The sequence below is a fragment of the Stylophora pistillata genome, chromosome 9 (assembly GCF_964205215.1).
Source record: "Stylophora pistillata chromosome 9, jaStyPist1.2, whole genome shotgun sequence".
NCBI classification, from domain to species: Eukaryota; Metazoa; Cnidaria; class Anthozoa; order Scleractinia; family Pocilloporidae; genus Stylophora; species Stylophora pistillata.
In genome coordinates, this window is record NC_142527.1 from 30252549 (window position 1) to 30267506 (window position 14958).

At 39.8% G+C, this 14958-nt stretch overlaps 1 protein-coding gene and 1 long non-coding RNA gene across 4 annotated transcripts in view; one reads left to right on the plus strand and one right to left on the minus strand.

The window, feature by feature from the left end:
* The window catches only part of LOC111332853 (protocadherin Fat 1-like), a 33434-nt gene that overhangs the window by 11118 nt on the left and 7358 nt on the right, over window positions 1-14958 (plus strand). For 2 of the 3 annotated variants that reach the window (XM_022938313.2, XM_088733836.1), the window contains 8 exons: window positions 705-5294; window positions 5604-6130; window positions 6668-6871; window positions 9712-10029; window positions 10277-11130; window positions 11263-11618; window positions 12076-13139; window positions 13497-14931. In XM_022938313.2, the coding sequence (XP_022794048.2) occupies window positions 719-5294; window positions 5604-6130; window positions 6668-6871; window positions 9712-10029; window positions 10277-11130; window positions 11263-11618; window positions 12076-13139; window positions 13497-14931 (9334 nt within the window). In that variant the 5' untranslated portion in view covers window positions 705-718. Of the gene's footprint in view, window positions 1-132; window positions 605-704; window positions 5295-5603; window positions 6131-6667; window positions 6872-9711; window positions 10030-10276; window positions 11131-11262; window positions 11619-12075; window positions 13140-13496; window positions 14932-14958 lie in introns of those variants that run through there. The other variant, XM_088733835.1, reaches the window with a different exon arrangement.
* Window positions 6449-7502, minus strand: LOC148724237 (uncharacterized). Its single transcript, XR_015991877.1, has 2 exons — window positions 7335-7502; window positions 6449-6911 (listed from the first exon to the last, which is right to left on the minus strand). It is a non-coding gene; the product is annotated as an uncharacterized LOC148724237 (long non-coding RNA).

A 14958-nucleotide genomic window follows, 5' to 3' on the forward strand; every position in this document is an offset into this window, starting at 1 on the left:
TGCCCTGTAGTTGATAATTGGCTAAAGATAACAAAGATTTCGTAATGTCACGCAAGCACTAGAAACCGCAGACTTATCATAAACTGACAATTATTGACAATTCATAAAGTTATTGGACACTATTTATTCTTGTAAATCTGGTTCACATTTACAGCATTTACCGGGCGTGAAATACAAACAAATTACAAATCGTGCCCTTTGAGTGGCCTTCAATTCCAATAATTAAAAACATAACGATGTTGAAGAGAATTTTAATCACGCGACCTTTCAAGATCACTGACTATTGCCAATAAAAGAATATAAATTCTTTCCTGAATTAGCATTAAAATGGTTCGTTTCTATGGAGACAGTGTCAATTAGGTTGTCACATTTCCTGTCGGTTGAGGACCTGCAGTGTATTACTATTCCCAAGAGAATTCACAGATTTTCTTTCAGTTTTCATCAAACCAGACATGCTGGTGGATTTCTAGAACCGATAAAGGGCATGTCCACATCTTGCCACATGTATCTTTTCAAATGTATTGCATTCCTTCGCGTTGAAGCGGGAAAGCACCAAACTTAATATATCTGGGATGAAATTAATAGATGAATTAAGGTTTTAACGGTAAGCACATTTCACGACTAAACAAATTAAAGGCGAGTAATTGCTTTGTAGGTGTTATCGTTTCACTCTAATGTTATTTTTGCCGTTTCTTGAAATCCAGGTGAAGGCTCCAGGATGAGGTCTCTCTTTAAACTCGTGATACTGCCGATTTTTTTATTTTGTTGTCCTCTAAATGTTTGTCCTGGTTTTCTTGAGAAGAGTTTGGAGGAAAACAACACAGAAACTTTGGCAGACGATGGGCTGCGTCAAGGTCGTCCGAGTTCAGTTGTGGTGGAAACTGTTCCTACATATTCCTGGGAATTTCGTTCACAAAATGAAAAAGATATTAAATTTACAAGTGGTGGACTTTATCAAGCTACCATTTTCGAGACAAAAAAGTCTCAAATTATATGTGACTTGAAAATGGGTGTTTATGCTCATGACGAGAACACTGAAGTCGAATTTAACATAACGAAAGGGAACGCAAAGATATTCACTGTTGGTTCCAAGCGCGTGAAGGACTTTATCTTCATGGACATTACAACTGAAAGAAAACTAAATCGTGAAGAAGATGAGTATTTCTTGCTCACAATTGCAGCCCAGCACCCGAAAACTAAAGAAGTTCTAGATACCACTGAGGTGAATGTGACCGTTCTCGACTTGAATGACAATTTACCAAAATTTTCTCGTCTGTTTCAACATGTGACCATAGACGAGGACATTCCTTTACACACTTCAGTTGCTCAAGTGGTTGCCAACGACGAGGACATGGGTCCAAACGGATTGCTTTATTTTTCTTTTATTTCGAAATCGCCCTTCTTCGCGATTGACCCAATCTCTGGGGTTGTAACTGTAACGAGATCTTTGGCCAGTAAACGTAGACGAAGCTATGGATTGCTTGTCACCGCACGAGATCGGACTTTGCCGACATCAAAAGCGCAGTCAGCGAAAGCAAAGCACAATATCACCGTTACAGTAAGACCCGTGAACAGATTTTCGCCGGAGATCAAGGTGAAGTCACAGCTTGAAAAGATTACCGAAGGAAACAGCGATATTCATTTCGCGATAATTCAGGTTTCCGACCAAGATAACGCAAACAGTGGTGAAATTAACAAGGTGAGAATTACTTCAGGAAACGAGAACGAACATTTTAAAATCAGACGCTCACAGAATGCTTCGAATGAGTATTGGATCGATGTGGTGAAGCCACTAGATCGTGAAAAGACGCCAAACGGTTATAAGCTGGTTATTACAGCCTTTGACAAAGGCTCCCCGCCGCGCAGTGGAACAGTTTCGTTACGTGTTTTGATTGAAGATGCTAATGACATGAAACCGGCTTTCAATCAAAGTCTCTACGAGGCCACCATATCTGAATTAGCGCCATTGCACACCTCCGTCGTACGTGTATTTGTAGAGGATGGTGATTTAGGCAACAATGCCAAAGTTTACTACACTCTGCGCGGAGAAGACAGCAAAGACTTCCATATAGACCGTGACACAGGGCTAATTACCACCACAGGACACCATGACTATGAAACGAAACCAGTATTAGAATTTGACGTGTGGTGTTTGCAGTCAGATTCATCAAAACAAATGGCCAGTGCAAAAATTTCCATCAATATTGAGGATGCAAATGACAATGATCCAGAGTTTGAAAACCCATCATATTCTCTGGAATTTTTTGAAGATTTGAGACCTGGAACAAAATTACCTTTAACAGTCAAGGCAAATGATCCAGACAGTGAAAAGAATGGAAAGATTCATTACTCAATTATAAATAGAGAGTCAGTTCCATTTGCCATTGATTCAGAGACTGGAGATATTATATTGTTAACATCACTGGACAGGGATGCAGGAGTACCAGAGTACATTACCCTTAAGATACGGGCATCAGACTTTGGAGAGCCATTCAGAAGGGAGTCAGAAACTTATGTACACCTTCACATCAAGGCCACCAATGACAATCAACCGGTGTTTGAATATTTCCGGTGTACTATAAAGATCAGTGAAGATGCACCAACAGGAACAATCTTAACCAGTCTCACGGCTGTTGACATTGATGTTGGTGAATCTGAAGGACTTTTCTATGGGATAGATCCAGTTGGAAACACAGATAAAACTTTCAGCATCAACCCTAGTACAGGACAGTTAACAACAGCGAAATCTCTTAAAGGTGGTGAAAAAGAGTTTTCTCTCTATGTTACAGTTAATGATTCCATACTGAAATCAAAGCATCCAGTAACTCTAAAAATCATGGTTGTTTCACCCCAGACTGCTACTGAATTTCTAAACTATGTTGAGACAAGATGTAGTGTTTTTCCTCATTACCACAAGGCTTTGGAACATGTCAAGAAACAAAGAAACTTTAAACCATCTTATCCCTCTAGTGCAAAAGTGCCTGCCAAACCAGCCAATACAAACTATCCAGAATTCAATGCGCACAAATCTGTTATTGAAGTCAGTGAAGATATAGCTGTCAAATCAACCATCATGAAATTCTCTGCGACTGATTATGATCAAGGATACAATGGTATGATTTTGTACTCTATAGTGAGTGGTAACATTGGCAGTGCATTCAATATAGGCATGTATAGTGGGGGACTCTATGTAGCTGCTTCACTAGATAGAGAAACCACTAGAAAGTTCACATTGAACATATCTGCCTCAGATTGTGGCTCTCCTGGTAAAACAGCCTATACAGTCATCTATATAAATGTTATTGATGTCAATGACAATGCCCCTGTCTTTGAACAGGAGATTTATGAAGAGACAATACCAGAGAACATCACACGTGGACAGACAGTTGTTGTAGTGAATGCAACAGACATTGATGGTGGTGAAAATGGAAGAATTGATTTTAAATTGCTAAATGACTTTGGAGGGAAATTCAGGATAAATTCCAAAACTGGTCGATTGTCAGTTGCCCATGTACTTGATTATGAAGACCGTGCAAAGTACATCATAGAAGTTCAAGCATTTGACAACTCTCCAACATCTCAGAGGATGGCATCTGCCACGGTCATTGTAAAACTGGTGGACATTAATGATAATGCTCCTGCAATAGTTCCAAGGGTTTTCAATGTTTCCATTCCTGAAGACCTCCCACCAGAGAGTGTTGTGGCAGCAATTTCTGCTGAAGATCTAGACACAAGTTCAGGAGGAGAGCTTGAATTTTCTTTTGTGGGCAGCCCCAAAAGATTCAAGATTGATTCTGGAAGTGGTGTGATAAGATTACGTCGTCACGTGGATTATGAACAGGAAGATGTGTATAACTTGAAAGTAAAAATCAGTGACAAAGGGACACCTCGCCTAACATCATTTGCAGATGTAAACGTGAACATTCTTGATGTAAATGAGAACAATATTGCCCCAATATTTACTGGGTTAAGCCTTTTAAAGGCATCTGTGTTTGAGAACAACCCTGTTGGAACTTCTGTTCTGAAGGTAAAAGCCTTTGATAGTGACTCGTGGTATGTAAGCTATTTCATCATTGATGGAACAGGAGTTGATAAGTTTGAAATTGGCCAGGAAAATGGCATCATCAGAACCACGCAAGTCCTTAATCGCGAGGACGGTGATCATTACTGGCTGCACATCCAGGCAAAAGACCGTGAAATGTCTCCACTGCACACCAATATTCCGCTGTTGATTACTGTGCTGTCAGTGAGTGATGACCCCCCTTATTTCAACCCAGCTATTTATTTTCCATTTGTCATTGAAAATGCTGCACCAGGAGAAAGCGTTGTTACTGTGAAAGCTCATAATCCAAGTTCAGATGGGTCCAACCTGTTGTATTCAATCAAGAGTGGAAATGAGGCTGGTAGGTTTGCCATTGATAAGACAAGTGGCCTTATTACAACAACCACAGCTCTTGATCGTGAAGAACAAGACAAATATGAACTGAAAGTTGAGGTTTCTAATGGTGATAACCCACCAAAATCTGCACATATTACTTTTCCGGTCACTGTTGCAGATGCTAATGATAATGATCCTTACTTCTTGAAATCCACCGATGAACCCAGCTATGATGTTAAAGTTAAGAAGCAGGATGATCCTTCAACTTTTGTGGAGATCTTGAGAGTTGCTGCAGCGGACAAAGATATCAGCAGTAATGCTGATTTGACCTATGGGCTGTTATATTCACCAGAAATCATTCCTGGACAGCTGAAGATTGATCCAAAAACTGGTGTCATCTCTGCCAAACTTTCCTGCCAAGATGATAATTATCTTGAGTTTAGTGTCGAAGTCATAGATGGTGGAGTACCCCCAAGATCTGCCTCAGTTCCTGTTGTAATGGAGTACTGCATGGAAAAGAACCCTCCCAGTTCAGAACCACCCTATTTTACACAAAAGACCTATAAGAAGTCATTTAAAGAAGATGTTGAAGTTGGATCTGTTGTGGAATTTTTATCTGCCTCTTACCTCAATCCTGACTTTTTGACGTACTCTATTATCTCTGGAAACATCGGAAACAAGTTCTTAATTAACAAAGGCACTGGGGAGGTAATCATTGCTGGCAAACTTGATTATGAAGAAGCTAGTTCTTATACTTTGACTATCCAGGTATCTGACGACCATAACACCAGCACAACAACTTTGGAAATTGAAGTTGATGATGTCAATGATAACTCACCATTGCCCTTGATGACAGAGTATCAAGTTCATATTCCAGAGGATGCTAAAATTGGATCATTACTGACCAGAGTGGAAGGTAAACAACCATTCCTTCTTACCCAAAAATACTGATTTCAAATTCACACTGATTATCAATTATCATCATGGTTTTCCTTTGGTTTATAACTAAACAAATTTGAAAACAATTGTTTTTTTTTTTTCTGAGCCTAGAATTGAAGAAAAAAAGGGGTGTGATGGGATCATCATTTAAAAGTAATGTTAGTTGGCAAACATATCTTCTTGGATACCCAGACCAAAAACCAAATTCTCCTCAGAAAATACATAAACTTTTAAAGAAATATAAAGGAAAGCTAATTTTCATTGGACTTTTGTTTCAATTTGACAGCAACTGATCGAGATGCTGGTGCCAGGGGATCAGTAGAGTATGCCATTGTGGGCTCAGTTAAACAAAAATCGCTTTCATTGTTCGCGATCCAAAGCTTAACAGGGGATGTCAAGACCACACAGCTTCTGGACTATGAAGACCTGAGGGAACATACTCTTGTAATTGAAGCCACAGATCAAGTGACACCCAAGAGACAAAGTCTCTTTACTATTGTGATTAAAGTAGATGATATGAATGATCACAAGCCTGTGTTTGTTCAATCAGAGTTCAAAGCTGAAGTGAATGTTGATTCATCCATCAGCACTCCAATCATCAAAGTGTTTGCAACTGATGATGATGATGGTACCAATGCACTGCTTAAATTTTCGATCAAAGGTGGAAATACAAACAATGCATTTTACATTGATCAGAATTCAGGGGTTATACAAGTGGCAGCAAAATTAAGCAGTGCAATTGATGAATACAGTCTTCAAGTGCAGGTGTCTGACAGTGGCATCCCAGCTGAAACAGCTGAAGTTGAAGTGAAGGTGACTCTAGATGACATTTGTTTGTATATTAGATTTGACTAAGCATGTTGTTCAAATTGTCTCGCTTCAACGCTAAATGGTATCAATAAGGGGGGATTGCCAACTTCAGGGGAGTGGCATGGCAGGTAGATTGGCTGTCAGGAGTTTCTCTGATATTTGGTGTTGGGAGGTCACCCTTAGGAGACTTAAGTGGGCAGAAAAGAATATGTTTATGACCAACTTGAACCGCTGGTACCCTTCGGGCATTTCAAGCCCTGGTTATCAGTTTTTCTGTGCGACACCTTGTCTGTTGACCTGAAACTTTGGGGTTGTCAGAGCTAGTTTGATATGTTTCTTTTATTGTATTTATTTTAAAAAACACAAAAGTTTCAACTTGTTTGTTCCATGAGTGTTATTTGCTCTTCAGGCAGGGTTTTAGTTTCACCACTTTCTCCAAGTTTTTTAACGTTTCTGATGTCAAATATTCTGGTTAAATGTAGCTACAAAGTTACATTCGATTATCTCATTTACTTGATTTTATCTCCAAAATGTTTTTAGATTTTGGTAAGAGGCATTAAGCAGCCTGCTGAATTCGAGCGACCTTTATACCAAGCTTCAATCAAAGAAAATCTCCGTCCTGGTCATCCAATTATTAACGTGGTTTTCAATGGCAGCTTGTCTTCTTATGAGTTTGTACCTCAGGATAACGCCTGCTGGAAAGACTTTGACATCAACCGGAAAAGTGGCCTAGTTACCAACAAGGTAAATATCACTTTGTTACTGACTTGTTACCGTGAACCTGCTGGGAAAAGATTCGATTTGTTTCAACTTAACAGTATGCAACATTTTGTAGATTTTTCGTTTACGCAGCAGGTAATTTGTGAACGTGATGCTGTTATCATTTGGTATGTAGTAGATGAAAGGATTTCCTCTCTTGAAGTTATTAATTAACATTACTATAGTTATTAAACATATTGTAATATAAGCAAACTTTTTACAATGAGAGGGAGGGGTGGGAGGAGTTCTTTGGCTTTCTTATTTGCTTTAGTTTCTCTGGGAGCCTGGTAACATTAAAAAGGTAGTTGAATTGTTCCAAAGCTCGATTCAATGTCTAGTAATTGATTATTATTACTAGTTCCCTTCTATAAACTGCGAAAGTTTACAGTCTATTTCAAGAGGTTTAAAGAAATCTTTTTTGAAGTTAATCAGTTTCTGACAAGCTCACGTGATTTTCCTAGTCCTGTTTTTCCAACTTGAACTGATCTTCGTGAAACACGGCTGGTCTCAAAGGAAATGTTACTTGGACAATCTAAACTGTTACCAAATACAATCCGTTTTAAAGCAAACAAACAAATAAGGAAACTTAGGGCTTGGAAAAGTCATACAGTATCAATATCTAATGCCGTTATTAAGTTACGCGCTGTCATTGCCAAATTTTTCTACTTCGGGGGGAAAAGCGTGTTTATACTGTTATCTTTTAATTGGAAAGTTATATAATCTTTTGAATATAACAACTTAAAAGGTCTTTGTAAAAAGAACTAAGCTGTAAGAAGCATGAGATTCCAATGACTTGATCGGAAGCATTTCTCCTAAGGCAAAAAAAACAGTAGATGTTTTATTATCTGGAAATATGTGAAACTTCCTATGAGTGACAACTTAAAAATGGCTCGCACGACTGTTTTCCTGCTGAGAATGAACTGAACTTCTTTAGATTTTTATCGCTAATCTTATGACAAGGTGTACTTTGAACATCTTCTTTTGTCACTTAAGCGAAGATTTAATAAGATTATAACAACAAAAGTTGAGTTTGTGAAGCAAATTATGAAGTTACTTAGCATCAAGCTTTATGACGCAAAGCTCTTCAGATTAAGTGGGACTGATTTCCATTTGGGAAAATTCTTGCTGTTGCTCCCCAGGATTGTATGCTAATAAAAATATTTTCGTTTTCGCGATTCCATCAACACCTATAAGAAGCATGTTTTCCTTGTACTGTTTATGTGCTGTTCTTATTCTTCAAAGACTGGTGCAAGAATGTAAAAAAAAAAGAAGAAAAATGCTGCGTAGCGGAAATTATTATTTAATTGTCTCGCGTGGTTGCATTCCGTGATAAATTGCAGAGACTTTGTAGACACGCGTTGAGCTTAAATCCGACATTCCATCACCCCGGTTACTCATAGCACGTTCCTTTTAATTATGGTTTTCAAACAAAACTGAAAAACTCGCCATTTTAAGGTAAAACAGTCATCCAGTGACCACCAAGGCTCAGTGTAATGTTTTACACTTTGCTTGAACCGTGAATAGTAATAAGTTACACTGTTGATTGTCGCATGACTTGGGGCTGATTTATCATTTGTTAGTCATCGCCTCTTTGGCGTCATTGTCAAAGGTCATCTTTTCCACACGAAATGTATCTGCCGATCGAACCTTCTGGAACACATTTCCGGTTTTATCAGTCTTCAAAATAGCATATTGGATGTACTATGTGTGTCAGAACCTTCATGAAATTATTCAAATCGTAACAAATGATTGATTTTCTTCGCGTGATCTTTGTATAACTTTTTTGGATGTCAGCTCACCATAGGCATTGGGTCAATTTGAAATTTTTACGTGTAAGCTTGTTTGTCAAAAATTATTTTTAGACCTTAAATCCGCTTAACGAAGACAGGCCGTGACATTTTATGAGTTTTAATCTTGGTTTAGGTTGCCAAATTCAGTGCGAATCGATAACAAACGAGTATATTTTCCTTTGTGGCTTTCAATAGTTTTTCATTATATGTATTTTCCTGTTTGTGGCTCTCCAAATGGATATGTTTTATATTCGTGGGCGGTCTGATAAACACGCAGTGACAGACGTTTTCCTGTTCACCGGCTAAAGTGTTGGTTATCTTGTGGGGATGTTGGTGATCTACCAAGGTTTCCTGATTGATGAGTCATCCGCAAATCACATCACAGTTTTCATTGCCAAGTCGTCTAGTCTTGACAAGTAGAATAATGACAAACGGGCGTACGTTGTTAACCTCTTACAATCTCTATAGTTTGGGAAATAATTAGCCTTTTGACCTTGTCACCCGACCCTCGGTTCGGCTGTTTAGTAACTCTCTCGAAACTTGATAACAAAACAAACATGCATATGAAAGACTAGATTGAATTTTGTCATCTGTTCTAATTTCGTTGGACAAGGAAATATGTTATTAAATGAATTTGAATGTCTTTTTAAAGGTGTGCTCATATTGTGTTTCTCACTTTAGTGAGTTACTTTTTGTAGACTCTGGCACAGTTTAATTTTCCTAACGTTTCAGTGAAAACTAAATTATGTATTATAATAGTATATTCCTGGCGGGAATTACTCTAATAAGACCCTCTTTGTCTTCCTTAAATGGGAAAATATTGCATCAAAGAGCAGAATTTGACTTTTAACCAACTCACCATCATGAAATTATCACACAAATGTAATTTTGTTAGAAATGTTTCGAGTTGTTGAACAGTGTTGAGGGGGACAAATTTGGTGAAATTGAAAAGGAAATGGAGACCTTGTTTGTACTGCAAAGCAATTTTCATTTATTTTATTTGGTTTGAATCTAATGGTGACTTTTGTGTCTTAGAAACCTTTCGATGCTGAAGAGCTCACCGAGTGTAAACTCTTAATTCGTGGAGAAAGTAGCGATGGGACTGGACAGACTCAATTGATTGTTAAAATAATCGACGAGAACGATCATGCACCAACATTTAGCCAAGTGCTCTACCTAGGACACATCAAGGAAGGCTTACCTGAAGACTCACCTGTGTTTAGTGGAGACGGGAATGCACTTGTCATTCAAGCCAGCGATGCCGACGTCAGCGGTAGTGATTTGATGTACGAAGTTGTTGGATGTTCGGCTTTCAGGATTGACTCACAGACTGGAGAACTTCTGGCAGCAGAGGTAAGAAGAGTATTGCCGGTGGATATTGAGTTTGATCCTAGCGTCTGGCCTCTTTGATCTAGTCATGACAAATATCATGGATCGCGAGGTTCCTAGGCCGGGTAGTTGTGTTTTGTTGTAGGGAAAGGTGCTGTGCTCCTAATGTGCCTCTTTACTCCTTCAAATGCGTTTACCTCTACCTATTTTTCAGTGAGACCAACTTTATTGTCTTTGTTAAGTAGAAGGTTTTTCTTTTATTCTTTCCCAGATGTTGGATTTTGAGTCCGTGTCTTCATACAGGTTCATGATCAAAGTTTCTGATGATGGAGCACCCAGTCTTTCTACTTTTACAGACGTTGTTGTCTCCGTGCACGATGTAAATGACCTTCCTCCGATTTTTTCTTCTTCTGTGTTCGAAGCAGTGGTCTTCTTACCAACGTACTCTGGTTCTGTGGTAACCACAGTCACAGCTGCAGACGGAGACTCTCATTCTCTCACTAACCTCACATACTCAATTACCATGCCATCTGTCATTTACATCTTTGATATTTCCCCAAGACAAGGTCTTATAACCGTGAAAAACTCTTCACTCTTACATCAAGCAGTTTATCGCGTTCAAGTCTCTGTTTCAGATGGAAACTTTAGTAATCAAGCCACTGTGGTTATCGACTGCAAACCGCTGCCAGTCAGTGATCTGCAGTTCAGTCAGATGGAGTACAACACGTCCGTAGCAGAAGGAGTCAGTACAGCTACAGACATCGCTCAACTGCAGACTGTAGGCTACTCAGTTGGCGACACCATTACCTACTCAATCGTTGTTCCATCGAATTTCTTTGCCATCTCCAAAAGTACAGGCATCGTGTCGACTTTGCCAGGAAAAACGTTTGATCGAGAGACAACAGATCGATATGAAGTTGTTGTTCAGGCTCGGGACGACAGAAAACCGATGCCTCGAGTAGCTCAGAGTCTATTGTACGTGATTGTGGACGATGTAAACGACAATGCTCCAATTTACACAGAAGATGTTTATTTCTTCGTCATCCAAGTTAGCGCAGATGTCGGAGCATTTGTAGGACATGTCCAGGCAAACGATAAGGATATTGGAAGCAATGGTGCCATCAAGTATGTGGTTTCTGTCGTTGACATTGAGAAATTTTGAGTTTTAATTTTTTTTTCTTTGAGGCTCTTTGGCAGAACCCGCTTATTTCTTTTTTCGTCACGTTGTTAATGTACTAAACGTTTGTCCTATCACAGGTATTTGCTCAAGGGAGGAGGAGAAAGCCGTTTCGAGATCGACCATGCTACTGGAAACATTGAAGTTAGCAGGTTGTTAGACGACGTAAAAGTTCCCACTGTCTTCACTCTTGAAATTGAAGCGCAAGATAAAGGCCTGGTACGATTGAGTGCCAAAACTACTGTAAAAATCAAAGTCGTGGATAAGGAAACACCGATATTCGACCACTTAAGTTATAGCAGGGTGGTAAGAGAAGATGTGAAAGTTGGTGAGGAAGTTACTCGTGTACAGGCCAGAAGTCCAGGTGGTGCAGGTATCCTTTACACAGTCTTGGCTGGAGATCCATATAACCAGTTCGGCATTGATTTGAAAACAGGTTAGAATTAAGTTAGTACCTCATTCATATAAAGACCATTTTGATCCCCGCGTGCACAATTAATGTATAGAACCAATCATGAATTACCATCAAAACAAAGAAATTGCCCTGATTATCGGAAACTGTTTGAGCCACAGCTCAGTCATAGAAAATTTTAAGCAATAATTTATTAATCTCCTCAAAAAGGCTTTTTAACTTAATTCACAATGTCAAATATCTAAAACTTAGTTTTCCAAAATACCCTTAAAAAATGCTGTTTTATTTTTACTTTAAATACATCTAAATGTAGCAGTCAGTCATAAGAGTGGAAATGCTATTTGATTAACAAGATGCTAGTACTATTACGTGTGTCGCATGGGTATCGTAAGAGACATGAGTAGGTCATTTTATGCCAAAGTGATATTGTAGGGGTTGTTATTAGTTGTAGTCTTCTCAAAGATTTATTTGATTTCACTAGGAGTTCTGACGGTGGAATCTTTTCTGGACTACGAGGCTCGGACTAGCTACCAGCTTCTTGTGCGTGCTACTGACGAATTGACGACGTCTTACGGAGAAATCACAGTGCTTGTCACAGTCACTGATGTCAATGACATTGCGCCGCTGTTTAACCAATCACTGTATTTGGCGACTATTCCCGAAGACACTCCGATTGGTACCTCAGTGGTTTCCTTCACAGCATTCGATGGAGACTCGGGGGTTAATAGGCAATTAACCTACCGACTGGAAACCCTCAACGCCCATAATAACAGTAAAATAAGTGAGTTCTTCCTTATCAACCGGGCAAGAAGGCAGATAGTGGTTGCGAAGAAACTGGATTACGAACAGAATATAATCCATGAATTGAAACTGATCGTGACAGACGGTGGAACTCCCCCACTGACTGGAGAGGCTCGTGTGCGCATTGTTATTGAAGACACTAATGATAACCCGCCAATGTTTGAACAGAACAGCTACGCCACTTCCATTTCAGGCAGTGCGGGGCCTGGATTCTTTGTGACGCGCGTGGTAGCCAGTGACCCGGATGACGATGACGTTGGCAAGCTGCGCTATTCGATTATATCTGGATATAGAAAAGAATATTTCCAAATTGATTCAACTTCCGGTGTTCTGACCATCTCCAAACATGTCGGCATTGAACGCGGTAAGGTGTATAACCTCGGTGTTGAAGTGACAGACGGGAAATCAACAGCTGAAACCAGTGTACGAGTTGTGATCGGCGACATTAATGATCACAGTCCAATATTCGATCAAGAAGTCTACCCCGTCGAATTCAACGAAAATTATCCATCAGGGACATTTGTCACCATGGTTACTGCCACCGATTTAGATTCTGGTGACTACGCTCAAGTCAGGTATTCCATTGACGACATAGACGCCGCCGAGAAATTCTCAATTGATGCCGAGACAGGAATGATTTACAGTAAGCTTAGTTTTGATCGCGAGAATGCATCCCAGGCCTTTTCGTCAATTCCTGTCCGAGCCACTGATGGAGGAGGACGGTTTGGGTTTTGCACTGTAGAGGTACGTTAACTACATTATAATGTCCTCATTATCTCATTATTATTATAATTACTATTATTATTATTTTAATTATAATTATTACTGGGTTGAATCTAGAAATTCAGCTGAACATAAAACATTGTGATTACTCTGCCTTTAAAGAATCTTAGCATGGTACCCCGTGATAGGCAATGGACGCCATTGCCACTCTTAAACACAATAATGTTTTGGTTACAATTTTCCTTGGCTTTCATGATTTCCCCAAGATATACACAGAATGTTATTCAGTTTGAATTGTTGATGACCTAACGCAAACGTCGAAACGAAAAGTTCATTAAGATAGAGGAAATACTGAGCAGACTGACCATTTCTTTTCAGGTTAAAGTCCTTGATGAGAATGACAACCAACCAAAGTTTGAGCTTCCGCTGTACGAGGTGACTATCCATAGTACAGCCCCTGTTGGAACTTCCATCCTGATGACGTCAGCAAACGATGCAGACACCGGAAGTAATGGTGCCTTATCATACGTCATCCTTGGGCACCAAACCCCACCCGTGTTTGAAATAGAAAAGGACTCGGGATTCATAAAAATTTCTCGGCGGCCCGAGACGAAGACTTACATGTTTCACGTATTAGTCAAAGACGGTGGGTTTCCTTATTTACGAAACATGGTGAAAGTATCGGTGAATGTGCTAAGAAAAAACGCCAAGATTTTACAGTTTGAAAGGTCTGAGTACAGGATCCTCGTACCCGAAGACCTGAACACAAACAGAGTTATAACGACTGTGAGAACCTTACTTCCAGGCAGCACAAGTCCACGAGTTGGTTTCCAAATAATTGCTGGGAATTCGCCATCATCGCAGGGAGAACAGTTCAGTATTGATGCTAGCGGTCAAATTAAGCTTAAGCGGCGTTTGGATTACGAGACATTAAAGAGATACGTTTTAGTGATCGAGGCTAATTCGACAGAAATATCTCAAGTCGCACGGGCTGTGGTAGTTGTGTCAGTGACAGACGTGAATGATAACGAGCCTCATTTCGTGGCCAATCCTTACAGAGTCAGTATCCCAGAAAATATGATGGTCAAATCAAAGGTCTTGAGAGTGTTTGCCGAGGATTTAGATGACGCCAAGAATGGAGAAATACTGTACGATTTCGCAACTAAATCGAATTTGTTTGCTATTGATCAACACACTGGCTGGATAACCATAACAGCACCAATCGATCGCGAAGTCGCAAACTCTCTTTTGTTGCGAGTCCGCGCCAACGATGAAGGCGGTGTCACACAGTTGTCAGGTTACACAACTGTTGAAGTGAATGTACTGGATGTCAATGACTCGCCTCCTCAGTTCACTGAGGACATCTTTATATTTTCTGTTCGAGAAGACGCTTTGATTGGTCAAGAAGTCGGTACATTAACTTCTTTTGACAACGATACCAATTCTGATGCATATTTTTTTATCATGTCTGGCGATCCTCAAACTAAATTTGGAATCGAGCAGAAAACTGGCAAAGTCTTTGTGCACTCTCCACTTGATCGCGAGTCCGTGTTGTCCTACACACTGAATGTAAGCTGCTCAGACGGACTTTTCACCAGCTTCACTACTTTGATCATCAGAGTCCTTGATGCGAATGACAATCTGCCGGTTTGTACCCAGTCCATTTCTATTGTTCATCTCAGCGAGGACGTGAAGCGTGGTACTGAAGTAATGATAGTGGAGGCCACCGACCTGGACGCTGATGATAATGGCAAGTTGAGGTATTCCGTGTTTGGACAAGGAATGGGTTTCTTTGGAGTTGAAAACGGAACTGGTGAGTATCATATCCATGTCACCCTTG